The sequence below is a fragment of the Toxotes jaculatrix genome, chromosome 24, assembly GCF_017976425.1.
Source record: "Toxotes jaculatrix isolate fToxJac2 chromosome 24, fToxJac2.pri, whole genome shotgun sequence".
Lineage (NCBI taxonomy): Eukaryota > Metazoa > Chordata > Actinopteri > Toxotidae > Toxotes > Toxotes jaculatrix.
Genome location: NC_054417.1, coordinates 4,678,587 through 4,699,850, shown reverse-complemented (window position 1 = coordinate 4,699,850; position 21,264 = coordinate 4,678,587). Strand labels below are relative to the sequence as shown.

Below are 21,264 nucleotides of genomic sequence, written 5' to 3'. Positions count from 1 at the left end.
CTCACATATGTTACCGCTGTGTCAGTTGCTGCCTTCTATCTGAACCGTGCTCAGTTTATGCTCTGCTTGGGGCAAATTTTCATCAGGGCAGAATGGTGAAGTTAATGGTGAAGAAAGTTTACATATCCTTTCATCTGAGTATCTGCATTTATAAGCATTTACTCTGCAAAGCAGATATTGTAGCAGATAGCAGATATTCTTGAATTTTAATGGTACACAGGTAAAATTTCAATGGTCATGCATTTCTGAGTGGCTATTACAAGCAGTCAGCATCTGCCACTGATGCTCTCACATGAGAGTTAAAAACACATGCTAAAATGGTAAAGAGCTGATGTGCAGTCGACTGCACAGGCAGACTACAGGAAGTAGTCAGGCGTACGTTTTAACAGACAGCCTCAGGAAAGAGGAAAGAGAGGCAGCGTCGAATGATGTTTTCTGAAGTTAAAACCTATTTTCTCCATCAGCATCTTGCTTTGAGGTTATGGACTTTAGGAAAACCATGATGCCACATTCTGTGCCGATGTGACAATCATAAGGTATCGATATCTGATCCCCACCCAAAGAAAATTAGCTATATTTTTTCTATATTTAGCTATATCCTGCTTTGACCAAGGTCCTGGCATCTTTAAATCATATGGCCTTACTTAAACGTGAAGACATCATATAGATCATTTCGAAGATTTGCATTTTCCAGACAGAATCACACCTCTGCACATTCATATTAACCATAGTAGGACAAGTTTACTGCCAGTGAGGGGGTTGAATAGAAGATGTCAGTGCATGTTCTCTATTGAGTTGAAGGTCTTTTTGTCTCTTTGTCTTGTCTCAAAGCTTGAGAACGTGTCTGACACAGTCTCCTTATCTGAACCACCTCCTTTATGATCAGAAAGGATTTAATAAGTTTAATCAATAGGATATAATGACTTTTCTTTAAATTCACTGCCCTTCATGAAAGAGAAACTGTTCCCCAGTTGATTTAAGATGAAAAAAGGCCTTTTCAAGAGAAAAGAACAAATCAATACTATTCATAAAACACAATCTATTTCTGTGCGTGTCCCACTGTCACCCACCATTTAATCCATCAGTTGGTCATGGTCTCACTCATGCTGTACGTTTTCCTATATTACTTTCCATCCATTTTCACTGAGCTATACTGTACTGTATGTAATACAGCAATAAAATGCTGCACACACTCCATTAAGAGGAGAAATCCTCCCTTAGATATTTTTACCCTGTTATATATCATTAATCTGGCATTTTAACACACTCCAGGAGAATTTTTTGGTGATGAAGTGCTGTAATTCACTTTGGTCAGGCACTGACTTTCTTTCACTATTGGTGATTTGTAATCCAGGTAGTGATTACCTGCATTTCCCAGAATGCCACAGAAAATGCCTGAACTTCCAGCTGATATTAATAGCATTTAGAGAAGTTTATAAGACTTTTTTTCCATGTCCAGAAGAAACTAAGCACTTAAAGCTCAATATTTTTCCAGGCTGCATTGCATTCTGGTCTATTGAGGATATGTGTGGTGGAGAAACTAGTGCAAAATGGTGCAGATGCTTCAGAAGAACAGTGACACAGCAACAGCAGTGAAAACACCTCAGTGTAATGCAACACTGTCTACAACAAACAAACAACAAAACCGACCCAGAAATTTCAAAACTATATTGTCAGAGGACGGTTTTAATGTTTGGTTTGAGGGATTTCTCCTTTCATACAAGTTTTTATCCCCTGTACCTGTGAGGCTGCTCTCAGAACAAAAGATTCAATACAGTACATCCCATGACTAAATACTTCTGATGTTCAGATGCAAAATTGGGTCACCGGCTTGGTGTTTAAACTGTGTGCCAAGCAAACAACAGGATAGGGGTTCAATGTCCACGGCTCCATAGCAAGCTGCTCTGTTTGGCAGCCAGCATCATAAGATCGCCCCCAGGGTAAAGCTCTGTAACAGACTACAGTTCAGTCAGGAAGTGGGGGTGTACAGACAGACAAAGTCACCCCTCATAATGGCGCTTCATTCATGGTCGGGGCTCCTGAATGCACTACACAGCATGTGGACACTTGATATGGATTAAAGTCGCTTTGGTGCCTTGAATACATGCACTTTGGCAAAAATAAGAAGAAACCAAGAGCAGACAAAATGGAATTGAGTACAGAGGGATATAAGTGGGTGTTTCACCCGGACCAACAGTGTCTATGAAATAAATTAGAAACACCTTTGGCAGCGATTACAGCAGCAATTGACACTTTAGTAGACTCAATGCAAATTTTTATGCTCTAACGTGATCAATCATCTGTATCACTTTACATAAACGTGCATTTTATGCACATGCAAGTCTGCCTTCCACTGCCCCATTGCATGCTGGATACTTTATCCACCCACGGAGCAGTAACCAATTTCAAATGTGGACCTACATCCCGTCACCTCTTGCATGTACTGAACCCTTTCTTGTCCTCCAGCAATTACTGTAAATCCAACAGTATGATTGTTCTGCATTGCTGCCACTCACTGTTCATTAAATGCCAGGAGGAATTAAAGGCAAGAAAAAGAGGTGCAGTCTGGATGATGTAAAGTGTGAGGCATTAATTGACTCCGGCTCACTGTAAAGAACCTGGTGAAACTCTTGGATGAGAAAGAGCAATCGATAATGTTGCCCAGAAGAGATGTTCTGTTGTTGTGCTCGCAGATATGAATATTAATGGCTTGTGGTTGGAGGACGATGTAACACGCCATTTTATAAAATAATAACTGGGTTAGATGATATAGATTTTTCAGACTGCTCTAATAAAGCTAATATATCATCTGCAGTACAAATGAGACACTGGACACTCGACTCTATGCTGCCTGTATTAATGGTTGGAACACAAATACTAATATTGCAATAATGTGCTGTGTTATTTGGTGTATCAAAATAATTATTTGTGCATTTGCTGCTATTTTTGAGTGCTCATGTGTAAAAAAGACCTCATGTTTGAGTCTAGTAATTACATTTCAGGTCACAAGATATGATTCTCTTTTGGCTGCGATGCAAAACAAACATAGGCAGTGTTGGTCACTGGTGTATTGTCTGAGTTCAGGTCTGTGGGTTCGTTTGACTCTGTGAATCCAGCCTGTGTACTTTCTGTGTGTAAACAATATACTTTATATATACCTTTCATCATGGGTTGCCATTGCACTTCCAGGCGTATTGTGAATCCCACAATTAGCACCATTGTGCATGTTTCCATGTAATTGCATTACATGTGATTATAGTAGGTACATCAGCGTGTGAACAACAGTGTTACTGTGCAGCAGCTGCCTCTAAACATGAACATCCACAGTCATTAGAGCAAGGTTTCCATAGCTTATACTGAACAAGAGGTACTTAGCTCTAATGTACCACCATTTTTCATCATTATTGTGCAAATTTATGCAGCAAAGTGCAGTAAAACCTCATCACATCACCTACTCTATGTGGGGAACCTGTGATGTTGGTGAAAGGTTGTTTGCATGTTATTGTTTTCACAAAAAATGATGAGGATGCTGTAGTGTTGGTGACAAACGCTAAACTTCCACAACAAAAATAAAAATCCAATCTTTGCATTTTAAAAAATATATTTTTGACAAGACTTGACACAAAATTAGTTTTGTTTCCAAATCCCTGCTTACATTTGAACAAGATTTCACCTGTGCTGAGCTGAGCCACAGCATAATAGGACAAATTTTGTATACTTCGTTAGCTCTTGAGTCATGGCCGTTTTCTTATCTTATTAAATGTATTTAACAGCGAGACGGGCGCCTTGGTGAGCTTCAGTTCATAATTGATTCCATTTATCTGAAGTCAGCCCCTAAAGAGAACACAGTTCTGCACTTTACTAATGTCTCACCTTTGGAGGAGAATATTACTTATGAGCCTCACAGGATCAAGCTGCAGAGGATAATTCGTCTTCCCTGCTGTGACTGTGTGCGTGTGTGCAGGTCTGTTTGCCTCCACGAGTTTGTATACCTTAAATGATCCGTGTCTGCATACAAATCTATAAACATTTATTTATTTATGTCGGTGGGGGTATCTGTATTTGTATGCGAATGCTGCATGCACGTCTGTGTGCATGAGTGTTTCACACTGCGAGGTTACGCGCGTGTTCTTGCAAAGGAGCTTCAGATACATCAATTATGATAGAAAATGGAGGAATCGGAGAGGGTCCAGTGTTTCCCCAGAGAAAGGAGGAAATGAAAGTCACGCAGAAAAGCACGGCTGGTGAAAAACCCTGTAGCCATTGTTGTGTGATTAAGGACCAGGTTTGAGCCATCGTGGGGGGGCTAAATTATTCACACAGCAGGGAAACAACCAAATGGTGTTTACACACGTACAGGCGTGCACATATGCATATGCACTGTGGAGGACTGATAATACATTGAGAGAAAATGTCATTCATTTTCAGTCAGGGTGACTGATGTGTCAATTAGGGGACAGATTGTGCTCTGCAGAGAAGCAGTTGGTCCAAATTCTTCAGTAGCTAAAAGCTTCTGGAATTTGTACGTGAGTTAATCATAAATTAATTTCCAACTTTATGTAATATTGCAATTCTTTATTTCCTGTTTATCAGTTACAACTTCTGTTTATATTCTGTACAGCACTGAAGGCACACAAAACCCAAAGATATAATGGAACATAAGTATATACAAAATATACAGAATAAATAATTAAATCTAGTTAAGTAGAAAAGCTACAGAGTGTGTGCTTACATGAACCGTCTGAATTGAAGTTGAACGAGCTTCCAAGAGTATGAGTATGAAGGGAGTGTGTCGTATAAATCCTGTGACAACGTCCACATTGCAAAATGTCAGTCGCCAGCAGTCCACCGCTTTAAATATGAGCTGAGAAACAGAGAAAAGTTGGATGAAGTCAGTCGGCAGGTCGTCTCCGTGGTTTTGGGAAATGATGCTCGTCAGTAACCATTCATGTGCTAACAGATTAATATGCCCAGCCTCTGATCAGTTCAAAACAGTTCCAGATCAGCCGATGTCAGCATGAGGAGGAAACGATGCTCCTGAATGCTGCCTGACTATTGACAGACATAAAACAGTGACATGAAACACAATCTCTCTCTCTCTCTAACACACAAACACACACACACACGCACATGCACACACACGTTTGTGGCTCATTTTTTTCTGGCAGAAATAAAAAAAAAGAAAAGTTTCAGCAGGACTCTGTTGATTGTCATGCACCATCTTATGGCATTTGATTAGTGCAATGCATTTTTACAAGATTACAGTTGTGTATTATATACTGTACTTTAAGTGCTCTATTTACTGATTAAGAGGAAAAAAAAAAACATCCTTTCTGTGAGTATCACCAGCTCCTATAAAAATAAATAAAGATACCATGACTGCAACTGTGCAGTGTAATGGGTTGATCAAAAATAACTGACAGGAGAGCAGCAGTGAAACCAAATTCCTATCGCTGCTTTCCCATGTACAGTTGGCATGTCGCTGACTCTACGGCACAATGAGCATTCTGGTTACAGCATTCCAGCTGGCTTATGTTGACAGAGGGTGTAATCAGGTCATACCCAGAGTCAGGATAGACTGATTAAACAGCAATTCTGGGTCAAGTGATGATTGAAATTCACTCACTTCTTTCCTAACATCTGCTTTATCCTGTCAGGATGTCAGATGTGGGGGGTGTGTGTGTGTGTGGGGGGGGGGGGGGGGGGGGGGGGGTGATGGTGTGCGCGCTGTGTGGATCAATTCATTTGGCTGCAGTAACGCCATGGAAATTTAATCAATCATAAAAAGCTGATTGAGTGGATTTCAAAGAGGGTTTCAACCCAGGCTCGCTCGACCGACGGCAGACAGCTTCCTCTACATTTGGCCCAACATATGACACCTTTCACCAGCTACATAACACGGCTGTCAACAAATAAAAGGTAAAAAAAAAATAAAACTATTACATTCTGTGCTACAGTTAACTTAAAGTGATGTGCCCATGATACATATTTCACACTGTGGAACGTACAAGAGGGCAAACAGGACAAGGCACTTGGTTGAAAACATATATATTTATATATATCTCGTTTTATTTTTCTGCTTAAGCTCAGTTAAATGCAGTTTGATGCTCCAGAACCTCCAAGTAGTCTGGCTCAGTATGCAGGTTGGCCTTAAGTTCAAAGTACTCATTCTTAGTTTGCTCAAGCATGACCTTGCGTGGTCTTGAGTACATAATTGTCTCCATTAGCTTTAACTCCTCCTGGTGCCCCGGGACCTGCATGTCTACAGCAGACTGAAGCTGGGGCATGTTTTTCCTAAGGTACTCTGTTATTCCAAGCTGCTGCAGCTCCTTCTCCCTCTCCAGAATGTTCCTGTACAAGGAGTTGGGGTTCCCGAGAGTGACGAACTCTGCGGGGCACTCTCCGGCCATTGGTCCGAACTTTGAGCTGGGGTTTCCCGTGAGAGGAGAAGTGTTCTCCTTCTCCATGATACTCCGGCAGACGTGGTGCTTGGTGCTGGGCTCGTCGAGGCTATAATCCAAATCTGAGTCGCGCTCCTTGTGCTGGGAGCAGTAGGTGGGGTTGCGACATATCTGCACAATAGGACTATGTGATCTCTCTTCATACAGAGAGGCAGACCCTGTTCTTTGGGTCAAAGTGTGGTGTGTAGTTTTCTGGCCGTACATGCTATAATGTAAGTGGATGGGGCTGCTGTTGGTGTTTTCTCGGGGCTGCTCCTCTGCTGCTTTTTTCTTTGCCCTTCTCCGTCGCCGGTGCACCACAAACACTACCAACCCCGCTGAGCAGAATATAATCATGAGGACGAAAATAAGAAGGCTTAAGATGAGCACAGAGAGTGGGACAGTGTCTGTGAGGGGGCTGAATAAACCCTTGCCGCCACTGTCAGGCCCCAGTGTAGCTGTCACGCTCTCCTCCCCACCCGGGGACATAGGGTAGTAGGTCCCTAAACCAGGACATAGAACCTCATGACGAAGACTTCTTAGCTCAGCCTGCATCACATTCTTCGGGGTGTGACACAAAATGGAGCCCACCACTGTGTCCTTTCTGAGTTTCTCCACCCATTGTTTGAGGCTGAGCAAGTCACAGCTGCAGTCCCAGGGGTTGTCCTCTAAATAAATCTGCTCTAGTGAGTCAAGTTGATCAAGCACATTGCTCACTGGCAGGTGCATAAGTAGATTTTTCCTCAGGTTTAATTTGGTGAGGGGCACATTGCGAAATATCTGTGCTGGAAGAGAGCTGAGCAGGTTGTTATTTAATGACAACAGCTTCAGGTTTGGCAGGGGATTAAATGTGCCTGGAGCAATCTCTTTGATAAGGTTGTATTCCAGATACAGGTATTCAAGGTTGTGGAGCCCCACAAACATTGTTGAGAACAGTTTTTCGATTCTATTTCCATTCAAATACAGTTTTTTCAAACTGCTCAGGCTGAGGAAAGTTTCATTATCAATGTAGTCAATTCTGTTGTTTGCCAAGTTGAGTAATTCTAAACTATCATATGTGACAAAATCATATTTCAAGAGTTTCTGAATCATATTTCCTGTCATGACAAGTTTAGTGGGGCTTTGCTGAAGGATTCCGATATCTGATACTTTCTGAATTCCTCTGTCCTGACAATGCATCAAAAAGCCAGCCACAGGGTGATTGTGACAGGAACAGTGCTCCACACAAGGACTGCCGGGAAAGTGAGAGGGTGTCGGTACCTTGGCGTCATCTTTGGCGTTGATCAACTTGGGAATTTGAGACACTTTGGACGAGGGAGTAACAACCATATCCAGCGACTTTGATGGCTCCTCCAGGTTAATATCTGCATGAGACGGGCACAGAACATCCCGCTTCACTTTAGCCAGGATGGTTCCCTTAAGGTGATGTGGTGTGCTGCAGACTACGTCCCCAATTGCTGACTGGGCCCTCATGTTCTCCATCCATATTTTTAAATGCAAAATATCACAGTCACAGACCCAGTCATTATCCTCCAGGAGAAGTTCCATTATCCGTCCGATGTGCTCCAAAAACCCCACATAAGGCAGTGTCTGGAGCTTGTTTCCCCGCAAGTCCAGGTGCGTGAGGGGCACGAACCGGAAAATGTTGTTGGGTAAAAACTCAATGGAATTATCATTCAGGATGAGGACCTTGAGGCGGATCAGTTTGTTGAAGGCCCCCGGCTCGATGATCCGAATGAAATTCGTGTCAGCTTGGAGAAACTCCAAATTCACCAGGCCTTGAAAAGTGTCCTCTTTCAGAGTGACGAGGAAATTGCTATTTATGTGGAGTTTTTTCAGTGAACCGAGAGCGCTAAAGACCCCTGGTTCCAGCTCCTGTATGCTATTACCCCCAATGTGCAGCGAAAGGGCATTCTTAAGCCCTTCCATTTCCTCTTCGCGGAGCTCAACCAAGTCATTTTTGTAAAGGTTCAGGTGGAAGGGCACACCTGACGGGACTTTGATTTGAGAGATTTTGCTGATGTTTCTCTGCTCGCAGTTAAGATGAAGGATACCATCTTTCCCCTCACAGGAGCACAAGGAGTCACAAGACTCACTAATGGAGGATGATGCCTGTGAGGGATGGATATCTTGGGATCGGGCTGCAGTGACAAACAACGCGATGAAAATGATACAGGGCACCATTTCGATCTGAGATATCTGTGAAGAAAGGAGCATGGGCAGAAGGGGTGGGGAGGAGAAAAAAAAAGAATATTAAGTGCATGTTGTTGTACAAGTCATGCAAAGGTTGACACAAATTAAAAGTTTAGTTCTGAATGATCATTTTGTTTAGATGTCTGAGGAATGATATACAATCCCAGGGGTCCAAATGTCATACAAGTTTCATGTGTTACAATACTTTGGTCGTTGTATGTGTAAAAGTGTAATAGCGTAAAATGACATTTATGGGTGCATCATATGCATGAAGGGAAGTCACACTCATCTTGGATGGAAGCGTTTGTGTAGTGTAGAATTGTCTTTATATAGTGAAAAAGCATGAAAAATATATAAGAGGAAAAGGCAAATCATGTTCACATGCCAACTATTCTACATTCTTATTTATTCTATAAAAAAAATACTAAGTTTCAAATGCCTCTTCATAAAGTTATCAGTGAGTATGTTTGCTCTTTTCTTTCTGAATGTTTTACTCCTATGTGGCCGTTCTTACTGCTTGGCAACGCTGTGTCATGCGTGGTCTTGAGGAGTGGCAGTTAAACCAAGTGTAGCCGCTAATGGGAATCCTAATAATCCATATAAAACAGTCATCAGAACCCACACTAACTACCCGGACACTGCATTTTACCAATGAGTAAAAAGGTTTCACAGGGTGAGCGGTGACAGTGAGGCAGCATCTCTTGACTCACAGTGGGATAATCGTACATTTAAAAAAAATCACTTTCTCATTTGACTGATTTTTTTTTGCTCTTCATATGCAGACTGATCTAAACAAAGACTTACTCAGTGTGAGTCATACAAATGCAGAAGTTAGTTCAGTCCATTTCGAGTCCACGTCACAGCTGCATTCATAACGGGCATTCCACACAAAGGGCTGAAAATGAAAGGCCTTATCTTGTTCAGCCACTGAATTCACACTCAACTGGGATCACAAACCAAACCTATATTCATAAATCAGATTTCTTATACTGTTATCCTGATTTTGTTAATGCACTGCTCCAGAGTGTTCTCTCAGCACTGAACCAAAGCTGCTATGAAGAGAATTCACACTTTATTGTAAGCAGGATTTATGCTGAATGACAAGTGAAATACTGAAATGTGATTTTAATGACGAGAGGCCTCAGCAACCCATCTAAATCTATTACATTAATCTGACTAAAATCACAATGGATCAAAGGCTACATCAGTCTGAAGGGACTGGTGGAGAAGTCATGGGAAGATGTCTCTTCCCATGATCAAGGATAACTAGATATCCACCCTTAACTAACAAAATTCTTCAAAGAGATGAGATGTGGAAGGATGGCGGGAAGCCACAGCTGTTCTTGTTAATGAATCTCATCAGCATCTGGAAAACTTCATTCTAACTAGACTAGGCAAGTCTTGTTCACATTAAACACACAGAGTGTAACTCTTTCCCATTCCTAATCTTTAACGTTAAAGATACAGCAGATGACTGTTGTTAGCTCAGATGAAAGTCTGGCTAGTCCCACACACACCTGAGGAGATGACCAAACCTCCCAGGAGAGAGAAGCTTTCACCTCCACAGACTGAAACTGAATTTGAAGGAGTCTCTTGCAATATAACTTCTCTCTCGCCTCTTCTCTCTCTTTCACCTTTTCGTCTGCTTCACTGTGTCTTAGAACATTTTTTTGTGCTGTTGAGTAAAGTCAAAATTATTGATGAACACCAAGTCAACACGATCTTCAGAATGTTTGATGTATTCAGGCATACACCCCAAGGTCACTCTAAACTTTCCAGCCACAGCAGATCTACAGTTCACACTCGGCACTCCACAGACCTGGGAAACTATAAATATACAGCAAATATAGGATACTATGAAACGCTCATCATCCCACATATTTAATAAAATAAAATAAATGTAAACACATTCCTCTTACCATATAAAAGTGAACAAAAAATCATGATAAATATCACCACTCATCGACAGAGTTCACAAACTAAATGCATTAATTATCCATTTTACTAATTTCTACAGGGAATCACCACAACATCAGACAGAATACACCAGAACGATTAGCTGCCACGTTCTCAGCCCGAGGGACAGTCGGTACTCTGAGGCGGCTGAGCCTGCACAGCAGCACAACAACAACAGCAGGGAGACCCATCGCTGAAAAATCTTTCAAAAGGGGAAATTATTATAACTCAATAACAAAACCAGTAATTGTGCACATAAAATACGAATGGAAAAGATATTTTCACAATGACAAGCAGTGACCTTCAGGTAACTTTCTTGAGTCATGTTAATGTATAGTGAGGCCTATTTTACTGTCTTGAGCAACAGCCACTGACGTAATACTTACTGATGAATACTGATGATTTAATACTTAAATCTCCCACATTTGTAAAGCCTCCCAGGCATCACAGCAGCTAAGAAATGACCATCTTGAACTAATAATGGGGAGAAAATGGGAATTATAATTGTCTATGAGATCCAATTACTCATGTTTATCAATGGAAGACAATGTGGTGAAATATAATGGAACACAAAAATACAATTAGCCAAATCTATTCAACATGTATTGTTTAAACAGCGATAACATTCAGAGACTGGCTCCATTTCCTTTTCATTATTTATCTGCATTTGTTTGTTCAGGAGTCTGGTGGTGGTCACTGCACCCAGGGCACCCACCTCTGTGACCCTGATGTCTTCTATGGCAATACGAAAAGAAACAAAGACTATTCACAAATGTTATGGCGTACTGCATGATAACACACTGCGGAGGGCAGATATGGAAAGGCATTAGCCTCATGCACTCCTTCTTCTTTATTTCAAACAGACTCTTCTAACTGATCCATTTTTCAGGCAATCAATGTTGCATGGAACTCAGCGTGACGGGCGCGGGAGATGAAATACTCTTCCGGTGCCCGTCTTGCGCCGCACTCTCTTTCCCAGATTCAAATGAGCATCTCTTGCTGTTCAGACAATTCAATTAGAGATCTACTGAAGCCCTATGAGATCTCCCATCATGCATGTGAGTGAAGCCAACTCATCGTCCAACATCAAACGAGATGAGTTGGAAAAAAAAAAAAAAACCAGCACGGAGCTGAGGAGGAAAAGATAGCGGAGGCAAAGTGGAGAAGAAGATTCTGTTGATGGAATATTTATCACACATTGAGCCCCTCTACAGGCACTCTAACATACACAATAGGCTTTAGCCACTTGCAGATCCATAAATAGCATGTTCACACTTTATTTGGACCAGCCACTGCACGTTTGTATTGTTCCTGTGCTGTGAAATGCTCCATGATATCATGGAACACCCATCACGAGCCCAGTACCCCCTCATGAGTATGATCTAAGTACTCATCATATCTAAGTAACGAGGGTTCATCTGTGTGATTCCAGTATCTCACACAGACAAGTCATGAATACACATGTTCTTATGCCACGCAGACACTTCTCCAACAGTGCAGAACACTGCCCTGGGAAACTGCTGCCTTTCCATATTGATCAGATTTAATTATATTCACTGATGATCAATGCACATAATGTACTCCTCTTAATGCTAAGGAGATGGCACTGGTGTTGTAAGCCAATAGAATCAGCAATAGAACATCACACAAACAGAAACAACCCTGCACATCATGCAATGATGTGCTCAAGTTCAACTTTTAGACTCTATTGGTCTAAAATGCCTGCACAGTAAGGTCAGAGGTCACACTCAGCTGTTCGCAATTGAGTGTTGTGCTCATGGACACTTCAGTCGGGCAGCAAACCTTAAGACAGGAAGTCGGGTTCAGCACCCTGGATTCATGAATGCTGCACCAGACTACATGATTAAACTCACCTCATGTACTTAAATATTCTTTTCTACTTTGCTTAATTTCATTTTCCTCTTGGCTGTCTACCAGAGCACCACCACCAGGCATAATTAGACTTGAGACATTAGATTCACTGTCACGACTGGTCTGTGTAGTGTGAATAAGGAATGGAGCTCCATATGTTGCCAAACCTTTGCTGATAAACTCACAGCACTTGCAGTACTCAATAAAAAAAAAAAATCCCTATTGTGCTGACACTGACAAACATATCATCCACCCTGTTTTCAGTAATAATGAACAGATTCTGATTGAAAGCTAGGGGATGCACATAGCTTTTAATCTTTACTGAAGAGCACAGAGCACATGTGCCCTTGCTTTCCATTGATTTTGCACGCTTCATGCACCAAACGGCAGAGCAATGCAGTACCACTTATTTTTATCCTCTATACATTTGTCATAGTTTGCAGTGAATTGACACACACAATACAGATATAGAATGTGACAACACACCATAAACCTGGATTTGAACTGTACTGAGGAGTGTGCACACTTTGCAGTTGACAGTTTAGGACATTATTTTTAGATAATATGAACAATTGTAGTCATGCTCGGTCCTCGTCACTGTCAGAATAAGTAAAGCATGCCGGAACCACAAATAGCCCATAAGGCAGAAGCTTAATTTCTTTTTCTGTAGCGTGAGGCGACTTGATGTACAAGTATGAAAGGCTTGTTATCCCTAGTGGCACCCGACAGATAGAGCCATTCTCCCTACTCCGTCAAGACTGATAAAAGTCACTCCATATTTGTGTTTTAAACATATCATGTGGATATCTAGTGGATACTCCAGACTCTTCTTGGTTTTCAGCCTGTTTTAAAAGGCTTCACAGTCACCTTACTTCTTAGCATTTTATGACCTTAGTCCTCCACATTGCTAGGCGACCTGCAGTCATGGTGATTTATGGATCTTGACAATAGCGAGGTTGAACAGTAAATTTTAATTCACTGAGGTCTGAGGTTCCCTGACAGAATCATACAAATCGTGTTTAATATACTGGTGTATCATCTACGTGTCTAAAAGCTAAAATGTAGATGTAACCTGTACTCCACAATGCTGAAGTCCAAGGCCAAGCAGGTATAAACTATTCTCTGACTGAATATTATCCGACTTAGACTTGTTGGAGAAACTTGTGAGGGAAACAGTCTCAGTTTATGGCAATTCTGTGTGCTCTTACCATGGTGGTGGGCTTCCGGCTCATGGTATACAGCTTTAGTGTAAGAGGAAACGTGCAGAGAATGGTGTATACTTTCCTAAGCTCCTTAAGTGGCCTATTTTTCTATTTATCTTCTTTCCTAGGAGATATCCACAGTGCCAATACATATGGAGCAGCTCAAAGAAACCGAGTGTAACATCAAACAGACCAACTGGACCAAACTTGTGTGCCTTTAACTATTAAATCAACCCCACATTCTCTACCTGGATAAGAGTTAGGCTGTAGCAACCCACAGTTTCTCCATCAACTGCTCTACCATGCAGAAACAAAGATCCTTTTGGCAGAGTTGTAAGCACACAGCCTTGGTGACCGGGGGAGCGAGGATCATGTCCCATGCTCTGCTGACTGCTACAAGGGTTGCATCTTTAGAAACATCATCAGTGGCCTGTTAAAAAGCTAGATCAGCTGTGTCCTTTCTCATGTCATGCAGCAGTTCTTACAGCTGGCAGCTGATCATAAGGGAAGGGAGAAGCAGCAGGGCCTGATATACTGAACTGCTTTGCAGATGGACACCTTAAATACAGCTGTGCAAACATAAACTGATACAAGTACAAAAACACAGTTTCACTCTCCCTACCTTGTGTACTGTATAGCCTCCTCATTTACTGTTCTCTGCTGGTGGGCCTTAAATTCTGATAGAGAACATATGCATGATAGAACTAATAATAGAAGCACAAAGACTGTGTGTGGAGGGAGGGGGTGGCACGGCTCCCCTGGCAAGCGTGATTTAGCAGGCTTGCATTTCAAATGGTCTGTTTAACTAATGCGCAGTAATTAGTTCTCCAGAAATGAGCAGGCAGATTACACCAGTGTATAGTGGCATCAAGGTGCGCTTGGTAAGGGAAGACATCTGCACCAACAGATGCATATTTTTTTTGTCTGCGTTATTGTCCCTTTAAAAAGGGACACATTCTATTCAGGACTGACTCACCAGTGGCCAGCAGGACTGGTAAATGGTAGATAAATTCATTCAGAATACTCAATACAGAAGCAGCTGTATCTGGAAAGTCTGGCACATCACAAGCAAAGCAAATCTGTGAGAAAAAAAAACATATTCTAATACACTGCTGCTCATGATTGTTGCACTTTAATATCATTCTGGTAATGATAATTAGTTCTGTTAAGCTGAGTTAATCGGTTGCAGGGAAACATTGAGCACGTGTTTGAAATTCCACCTTAAGTTAGGATGTCCTACATAATCATCTTATATCTTCTCAGTCTTTATCTGTTGTCAGTTATCTGAATTGCTTATTCAAAAGGAACACCCACCCACCCTCAGTAAAAAGGCCACAGGGTAATGGTAATGACAGTCTTATGATTCACTCCATAAATAGGCGTAGATCTGCTGTCTGATATACAAGCTTAAGTCTCAAAGGAGCCACACATTATAGGTAGACAGACCTGCTTACTGAGCATGAACAATATAAAGGGCACCACCTAGAACATTCTGTAATGTCAGTACAACAGGACCAAGAGGCAAATCACACGAGGGTTTATGCAGTGCACAAAATATGCGTGTTATTTTGTAAACAACAATCCTCCTTTTATATCTCAAACTAGCGTATAAACCAAAGTGACTGGAACGCTCTATAAAAATGTGAGCCATAAACTAGAAAAATAGTCTTTGACTTGAAACAATGTCGACTGTCTAAAAGTACATTACTTGTTGTGTAAGTAAAACATACATACTGAGATCACATACATATGTCACTGAAAATACGTCATGACATGTATGTTTACGTGCCTGAAATTACACTCACACACACTGTATGTGTACTGTAAGTACAATCTGTTTCATGACAGATTACAGAGCCATGCCTGTATTTCTTGTATTCGTGGCATCCTTAATTGGCAGACGCGTAATTGGTTTGAATTGCACTGTCCTGTATGTTCCTCAGCGGGAAGCTGCTGAGTTTACTAATTGGACAAACAAATTTAAAGTAGCTGTTTTTACGATCACATCTGCTCGTGGATGTAGTCATTAGTAACAGCTGAATGGTATCCGTTGACAAGTGGCCAAGTAGTCCACCTTAAAATATATTTTTGAGAAACTGTGCGTGTCATATGTTACTGGATTATATTTTTACATTTCACTGATGGCTAAGGAGCCATCATCTAGACTGTTACTGATTCTGCAGTTTTAGGCAAGTAGTTGCACTTTTAATAGAGCTGATGTATTTGAGCATGTTGAGCTCATGCATGTCCATGAAAAGAATGAATAAAAAAAAAAAAAAATAGCGTCCTAACTTTAAGCCCAGTGGATTAGGTTTCCGCTAACCTAGCAAAAACATATCCAAAGTTCCCTCAGCTCTCGTGTTGAAGAAAAAGTAATACCAGGACAGAAGATTAGGACAAAGTCACAGACTGTCTCTTATTGTTTGGGAAACGTGCACCAGCAAGTTTTACCTCTGACAGAAAATCACTGGTTGGATCATGTGTGCCCCCTATTCTGATTCTTTCTGAGCTCTGCCCTCTCCCTATTTATTCACTAGGCAGACCATAATTCATTCCTGTGTCATAGTGGGATCAGTTTAAATTGCTTTATGATGCAGAGCCCACAGAAGTAAACTCCACCCATCTGACACCCTGAGCAGACTGAGGCAAATTGCCTGAAGGAAATCCAGTCTACGAACAATGGAAATGACTTGAGTTGTAGGAACTGCCAGTATCAGACAGAGCAGATTTAAACAGTACACAGGCAGAGACAGAGCCTCTGGCTTGATGGGTAGCAAACATTCACAGAGGACTGGAACACAGCTCCGCTCTACGGCCCACAGCAGGATAAGCTGGTTAGAAGATGGGAAGACTGATAGATGTCAAGTCTGTACAAGTCTGTATGTGAATTACTGTACACTTATTTGTACATAATAGGATGTTTGCTTACGTTTAGCCAAAACACAAAGAGAAAGTGATTAGAAACCTGTATGAGGATAAAAAATTTGACAGTAAAATCCGTACTGCAAAGCTCAGTCTGTGACGTTAAAGAGGCAGTTTTGATTTTACTTGTGCATCTCAGGACAAACCCGAGGAGTCTGAGCTGGGGGGGGGGGGGGGGGGGTGTGATGCTTTTCCTGTACTGCAGTCCCAGTTTGGGATTTAGGCAGATAAAACAGGTATATTTTTACATGAAAGTCTTTTTCAGACACTGAAGACGGCTACTTGCAGATTGATGCAGATTTAGTTCAAGGTATCTTGTTTTTCTGCCCCTAAAGCTTCTACTTTCAGATCAGGTACTATGGCTGAGTTAATTGAGTGTCTGATGACTTAACAACTACAGAGACTTGGGCTGACCTGCACTGTCCTACTGAACAAGACCTTTCAAGACCAATTAAGTAGGAATGCCACAGCGGGCTGTTAAAGGAGCTGGACAGCATTCTAAAGCTCCTGTCAAAACCTGTTAGAAGAAAAAAAAGCTTCAAAGTCAAATAAAAAAAATAAAAAAAAAAACATCTCAACACCCATAATTCCCTATTTATTTTGTGGATGGATTACTGCCAGGCACCTTAAAACGCTTAGAACCATAACAGAAACTGAAGATTATATCCATTTACAGACAACAGACAATACAACACGTACTGCACGTCTGGTGGAAGAAATGTGTGCATATCACACGTGACACTGATGCAACAGAAGGGAGTGCTGCATTTCAAACAAAGGCAGAGGGGTGTTTATTGTCCTAAATAATCTGCTCACTGAGCATTTCATCAGAACTCCAACCACAGTCCATCATGTTTCATGTGCTACTTTCCAAACAGCAGGTTTTTCAATATTCAGACAGCATTAAGAAAGACAGACAGACAGATACAGGACTCAGCACCTGCCATAAGTGTCTGTTTTCAAAACCATGTTGCTGTGTGCACTGGTATTTTTGGTAAAACATGGATCAGGAACACAACTTTTTTAAAAAAATCATGAATCTGTTGTGTTGAAAATGATTTTAAGTGCTGTTCCTGCATTTTGTAAATTTTTAAGTAAGAAGCACCAGTGCTCCTGGTGGAAAAACTTAGCGTGGAGACTGTCTGCACTCTATCAACTCGCCAGACTCCAATAAGAGATCCACTAGCCTGAAGCGCCCACCTCCTATATGTGTCCTGACAGAGAGGTTTATAGCAAGAAGAGCTTTTAGTGAAAGAGGCTATTTTCTTCTAGGTGATGGAGATAACACACTCCTGGACAACAGCAACACAACAAGGAGTGACTAAGCACAAACAGACAAGAGCTAGTTTGAATAATACAGAATGCCTTGTTGGACAATTACATGGAATGTGTTTTACAGGGAGTGCCGAGTCCTACCTGCTAATTTACTCCAATTTACACTACCACAACACATGAAGCACAAATACCAACAACCTGCTTTAACAGGAATGGAGAATCTTCTTTCTTCCCCCTTTCCCTTTCTACTCACTTGGAGGTCACCAACTAAAAGTTGCGTGCATCCACCAATACTTTTGCTTGGGGCCTGAAACAGAGAATGATAAGGAGACTAAGATGGAGAATGCGAGATGATGAGACTTGTTGCGTCCAGCTAGGGGTTGTTTCATTTCAGCCTGACATGGGCTAGCAGATTAGAGTCCCCTGCACTCTATTTGCTTCAGCATGCATGTGTGTTTTTGTCCTTGTGCACGCATCCTCAGCCTTGTTTATGTACGCGTACTCGCTCTGACCGTCTATCAACTTCCCGGAGCGCCCTGCAGTGTTCCCAGGCACCAATTATGGCTGGACTTGTCCCTTTTTCCTCTGTATTGGAAGTGATGTGGCTTGCCCTACAGGGTCGACACCACCACTACACCCACATATCTGCAGAGATTCTGCCAGTGCCCGCGGCCCTCCACCGCAATCCTGGAGAAATGATAATTATGACATCCGCCCACTCAAGAGGCAAGAGCTAGTTCAACTCCCTTGCCCCTTGTTCCAGCCCTTTTTTTTTTTTTTGACTGATTCAATATTCTGTGGGCTGGCGCTGCCTACTTTCTCTGCGTCTTAGAGAGGCAGAGGCTCTCCAATATATCTGCAGGCTTTCTTTGTATGAGAGTAGTGTGCTTTAATAAAGTTTCACAATGCCTCCTTCCCTGTTCTGTCCCTGACCTGATACTCCTAAAACTGCAGAATGCTGCCACTTATCAGACCAATTTCCTTTGGCCGTTTCACACATTACAGCAACACCTATTCAAACACACATTTGTGTTTCCCTTCAGTACAAGCAATTTGTTCAACAGAGATGTAGCCACCACTGCACCACCTGATTTCCACAAGTAAACCGCTCATTTTTTCAACTATTTTAATTATTATCTGTATTGAAGTGGTCCTGAGGAAAAGGAAGAGACATCTGTTACTGTAAATTCAAATGATCATGAGCAGACCTCTTGTTCCCTATAGAGGATTGAGGAAAAGCTGGAACATGAGCAAAGCAGCATACAATACTCCCCCTGTGAATCATCCTGTTTATTAAATTGGTCCAGAGAGGCCCGTGCCTTTTTAAAAACCATCAATCAATAATTAATCCCGAGACATTGAGGTGCATTAGGTTTATGCTTTCCATACATATATGGTATGGAGAACTTATAACTAAGCTATTAAATTATTAACCATTGGTTCATCCAAGCAAAAAATTGGGATCCAAACTCAATTATGGAATTCACAACTTCCAGCTAATTGGACACTTCTTTCCTTCATTAACTTGTACTTAGATAGGACTATAACCTCAGAAAAAAAAAAAAGAGAAAGAAAAGGGCAAGACAAGAAAATACAAACTGATTAAATTAAGCTTGACTGCAGTAAAGATTTATTTAACCAGTGAGGATCTATGGCCAGGAATTTATCTTTAATATTACCAGTAGTGTTTAAGGAGTTTAAATGAGATTAACTGTAGCAGAGAAATTTTGCCTCAAATAAAACAGATACTGTCTTTTCTGACTGGCTGAGTTTTATTAGAAGTCGTGATGATGCCCCTATTGAAAACACCTGTGTCTCATAACATGTAAATATAAATATTCGTACGCCATAACTATATTTAGCGATGGCATTACCAGAAAAAGAAGAACTAACCAACTGAAATCTGTTAATATACAGAGGTCTGCCTCTGCGAATTTACAGAAAAAGCAATAAAGCAATTTAAAGCAAGTGTTTTCGGGATTTTCAGTAAAAGGCAGTGAACAGGCACACCGGTCTTGATTACCATACGCCTGCACAGTGCCGTAGGATACAGTAACTGCGTGTGGCAAACAGCCAGGTGTGCTGGAGGTAATGGAGCCCCTAAAGGAAAACTCACTGGTCCCTCTCTGTTCTCTCCCTGTCGAGTCCAGGCACTTTAAAAGGACTTTCACTACTCTCTGCATCATACTAGTGATAAAAAGCGACGCAGACACATCAGTCTAAATACTGAACATTTTACAGGAGACTTTTTTTTTTTCTTAGAAAAAAAAAATGTCAAAAATGGTGCTGTTAACTGCTCTATAGCATACTTCAGCTAGTTGGAACCTGCCCATAATGGACACCTGGATTCCCTGCTACCTTGCCTATTTTCATAATACAGCAGGATGAAACCTTCCCTACCACCTGGACCATAAAGAAAGTAATTAGGCTCATTAGAGTGAGAGGTTTTTAAGAGGTAGAGTCTACACATATATAACATTAGTGGTCCTGCTTCGTGACTCACCGACTAAAAATGATGAAAAAAAGAGGAAGGCTATTCCAGATTTCACTGTGCTCAGTCCATCAATAGATGCGTGGAACCGACGCATTGAAGAGGGGCCAACCTGCACAACACTTTGTCTCCGGTTCACCGGGCTTCTTAAAAACAGGCTGACGCACAAGGAAACTTCACGGGGTCCGTCAGTCCCCGCCGGTCCTCTCAGGCTCCACTGTCTCTCTTGAGTCTTACACAGATGTCACACACAATCATTCCACTGCAAAGGGAGGTCGCGGTGAGGTTTCACTCCGGTCCCGGGATGATGAGCCAGCCCACACTTTATTAACATTAAGTTGCGGGTTCGAGCCGCCAAAAGAAAACAGTGCTGTGGTTGAAAGGGGTCTGTTCTTTCATCGGGTAAAGTCCACTCAGAATTAGAAAAGCGCGCACCGCGTCCTCCTCAAGCGCCGCGCCGAGCGCTCTGTAGTTAACCAATCTGCGATGTATTAGAGTTGCTCGGTAATTTGCATGCTGTAGAGGTGGACTGCAAGGAACGGAGGCAAAGTCAAGTCAGCCAGAATGCATAGCAGCAGTGCTGGTGATGCCTTTCAAAATAACAGCCTGGTGAATTTTTCTCCCCCTTTCACATAATTCCCCCAGCAAGTATAAGACATTATAGACGCATATAAAAAGAAGAGACCCACGTATAGATTACACGTATAGAAGTCTATTTCTGAAACGTAAAAAATCCATTGCCAATTCTGCAACTATATTGTGTAGTAAATAAACTTTATTTAGAAAGGAAAACTGCTCAACTTCCGGTATTTCCCTGTTTATATGGTGTTACTTTTTATACAGCCGGGGAAGCTCTGTAGCAGTTATGCAGAGCTCCTCCTCTTGGAGGTTCTTAAAATACCAAGGAAAAAAA

The 21,264-nt window shown here is 41.6% G+C and overlaps 1 protein-coding gene across 1 annotated transcript; it reads right to left on the bottom strand.

The window, feature by feature from the left end:
• Window positions 1–5,315: 5,315 nt before the first annotated feature.
• slitrk6 (SLIT and NTRK-like family, member 6) lies at window positions 5,316–20,792 on the bottom strand. Its single transcript, XM_041032724.1, has 2 exons — window positions 20,364–20,792; window positions 5,316–8,639 (listed from the first exon to the last, which is right to left on the bottom strand). The coding sequence occupies exon 2, from the start codon at window positions 8,622–8,624 to the stop codon at window positions 6,087–6,089; it is 2,538 nt and encodes an 845-aa protein (XP_040888658.1). The 5' UTR covers window positions 8,625–8,639; window positions 20,364–20,792; the 3' UTR covers window positions 5,316–6,086.
• Window positions 20,793–21,264: the final 472 nt, after the last annotated feature.

Bases quoted from the DNA above. Each gene is read 5' to 3' on its own strand.
- slitrk6 (XM_041032724.1), bottom strand. From the start codon at position 8,624: ATGGTGCCCTGTATCATTTTCATCGCGTTGTTTGTCACTGCAGCCCGA.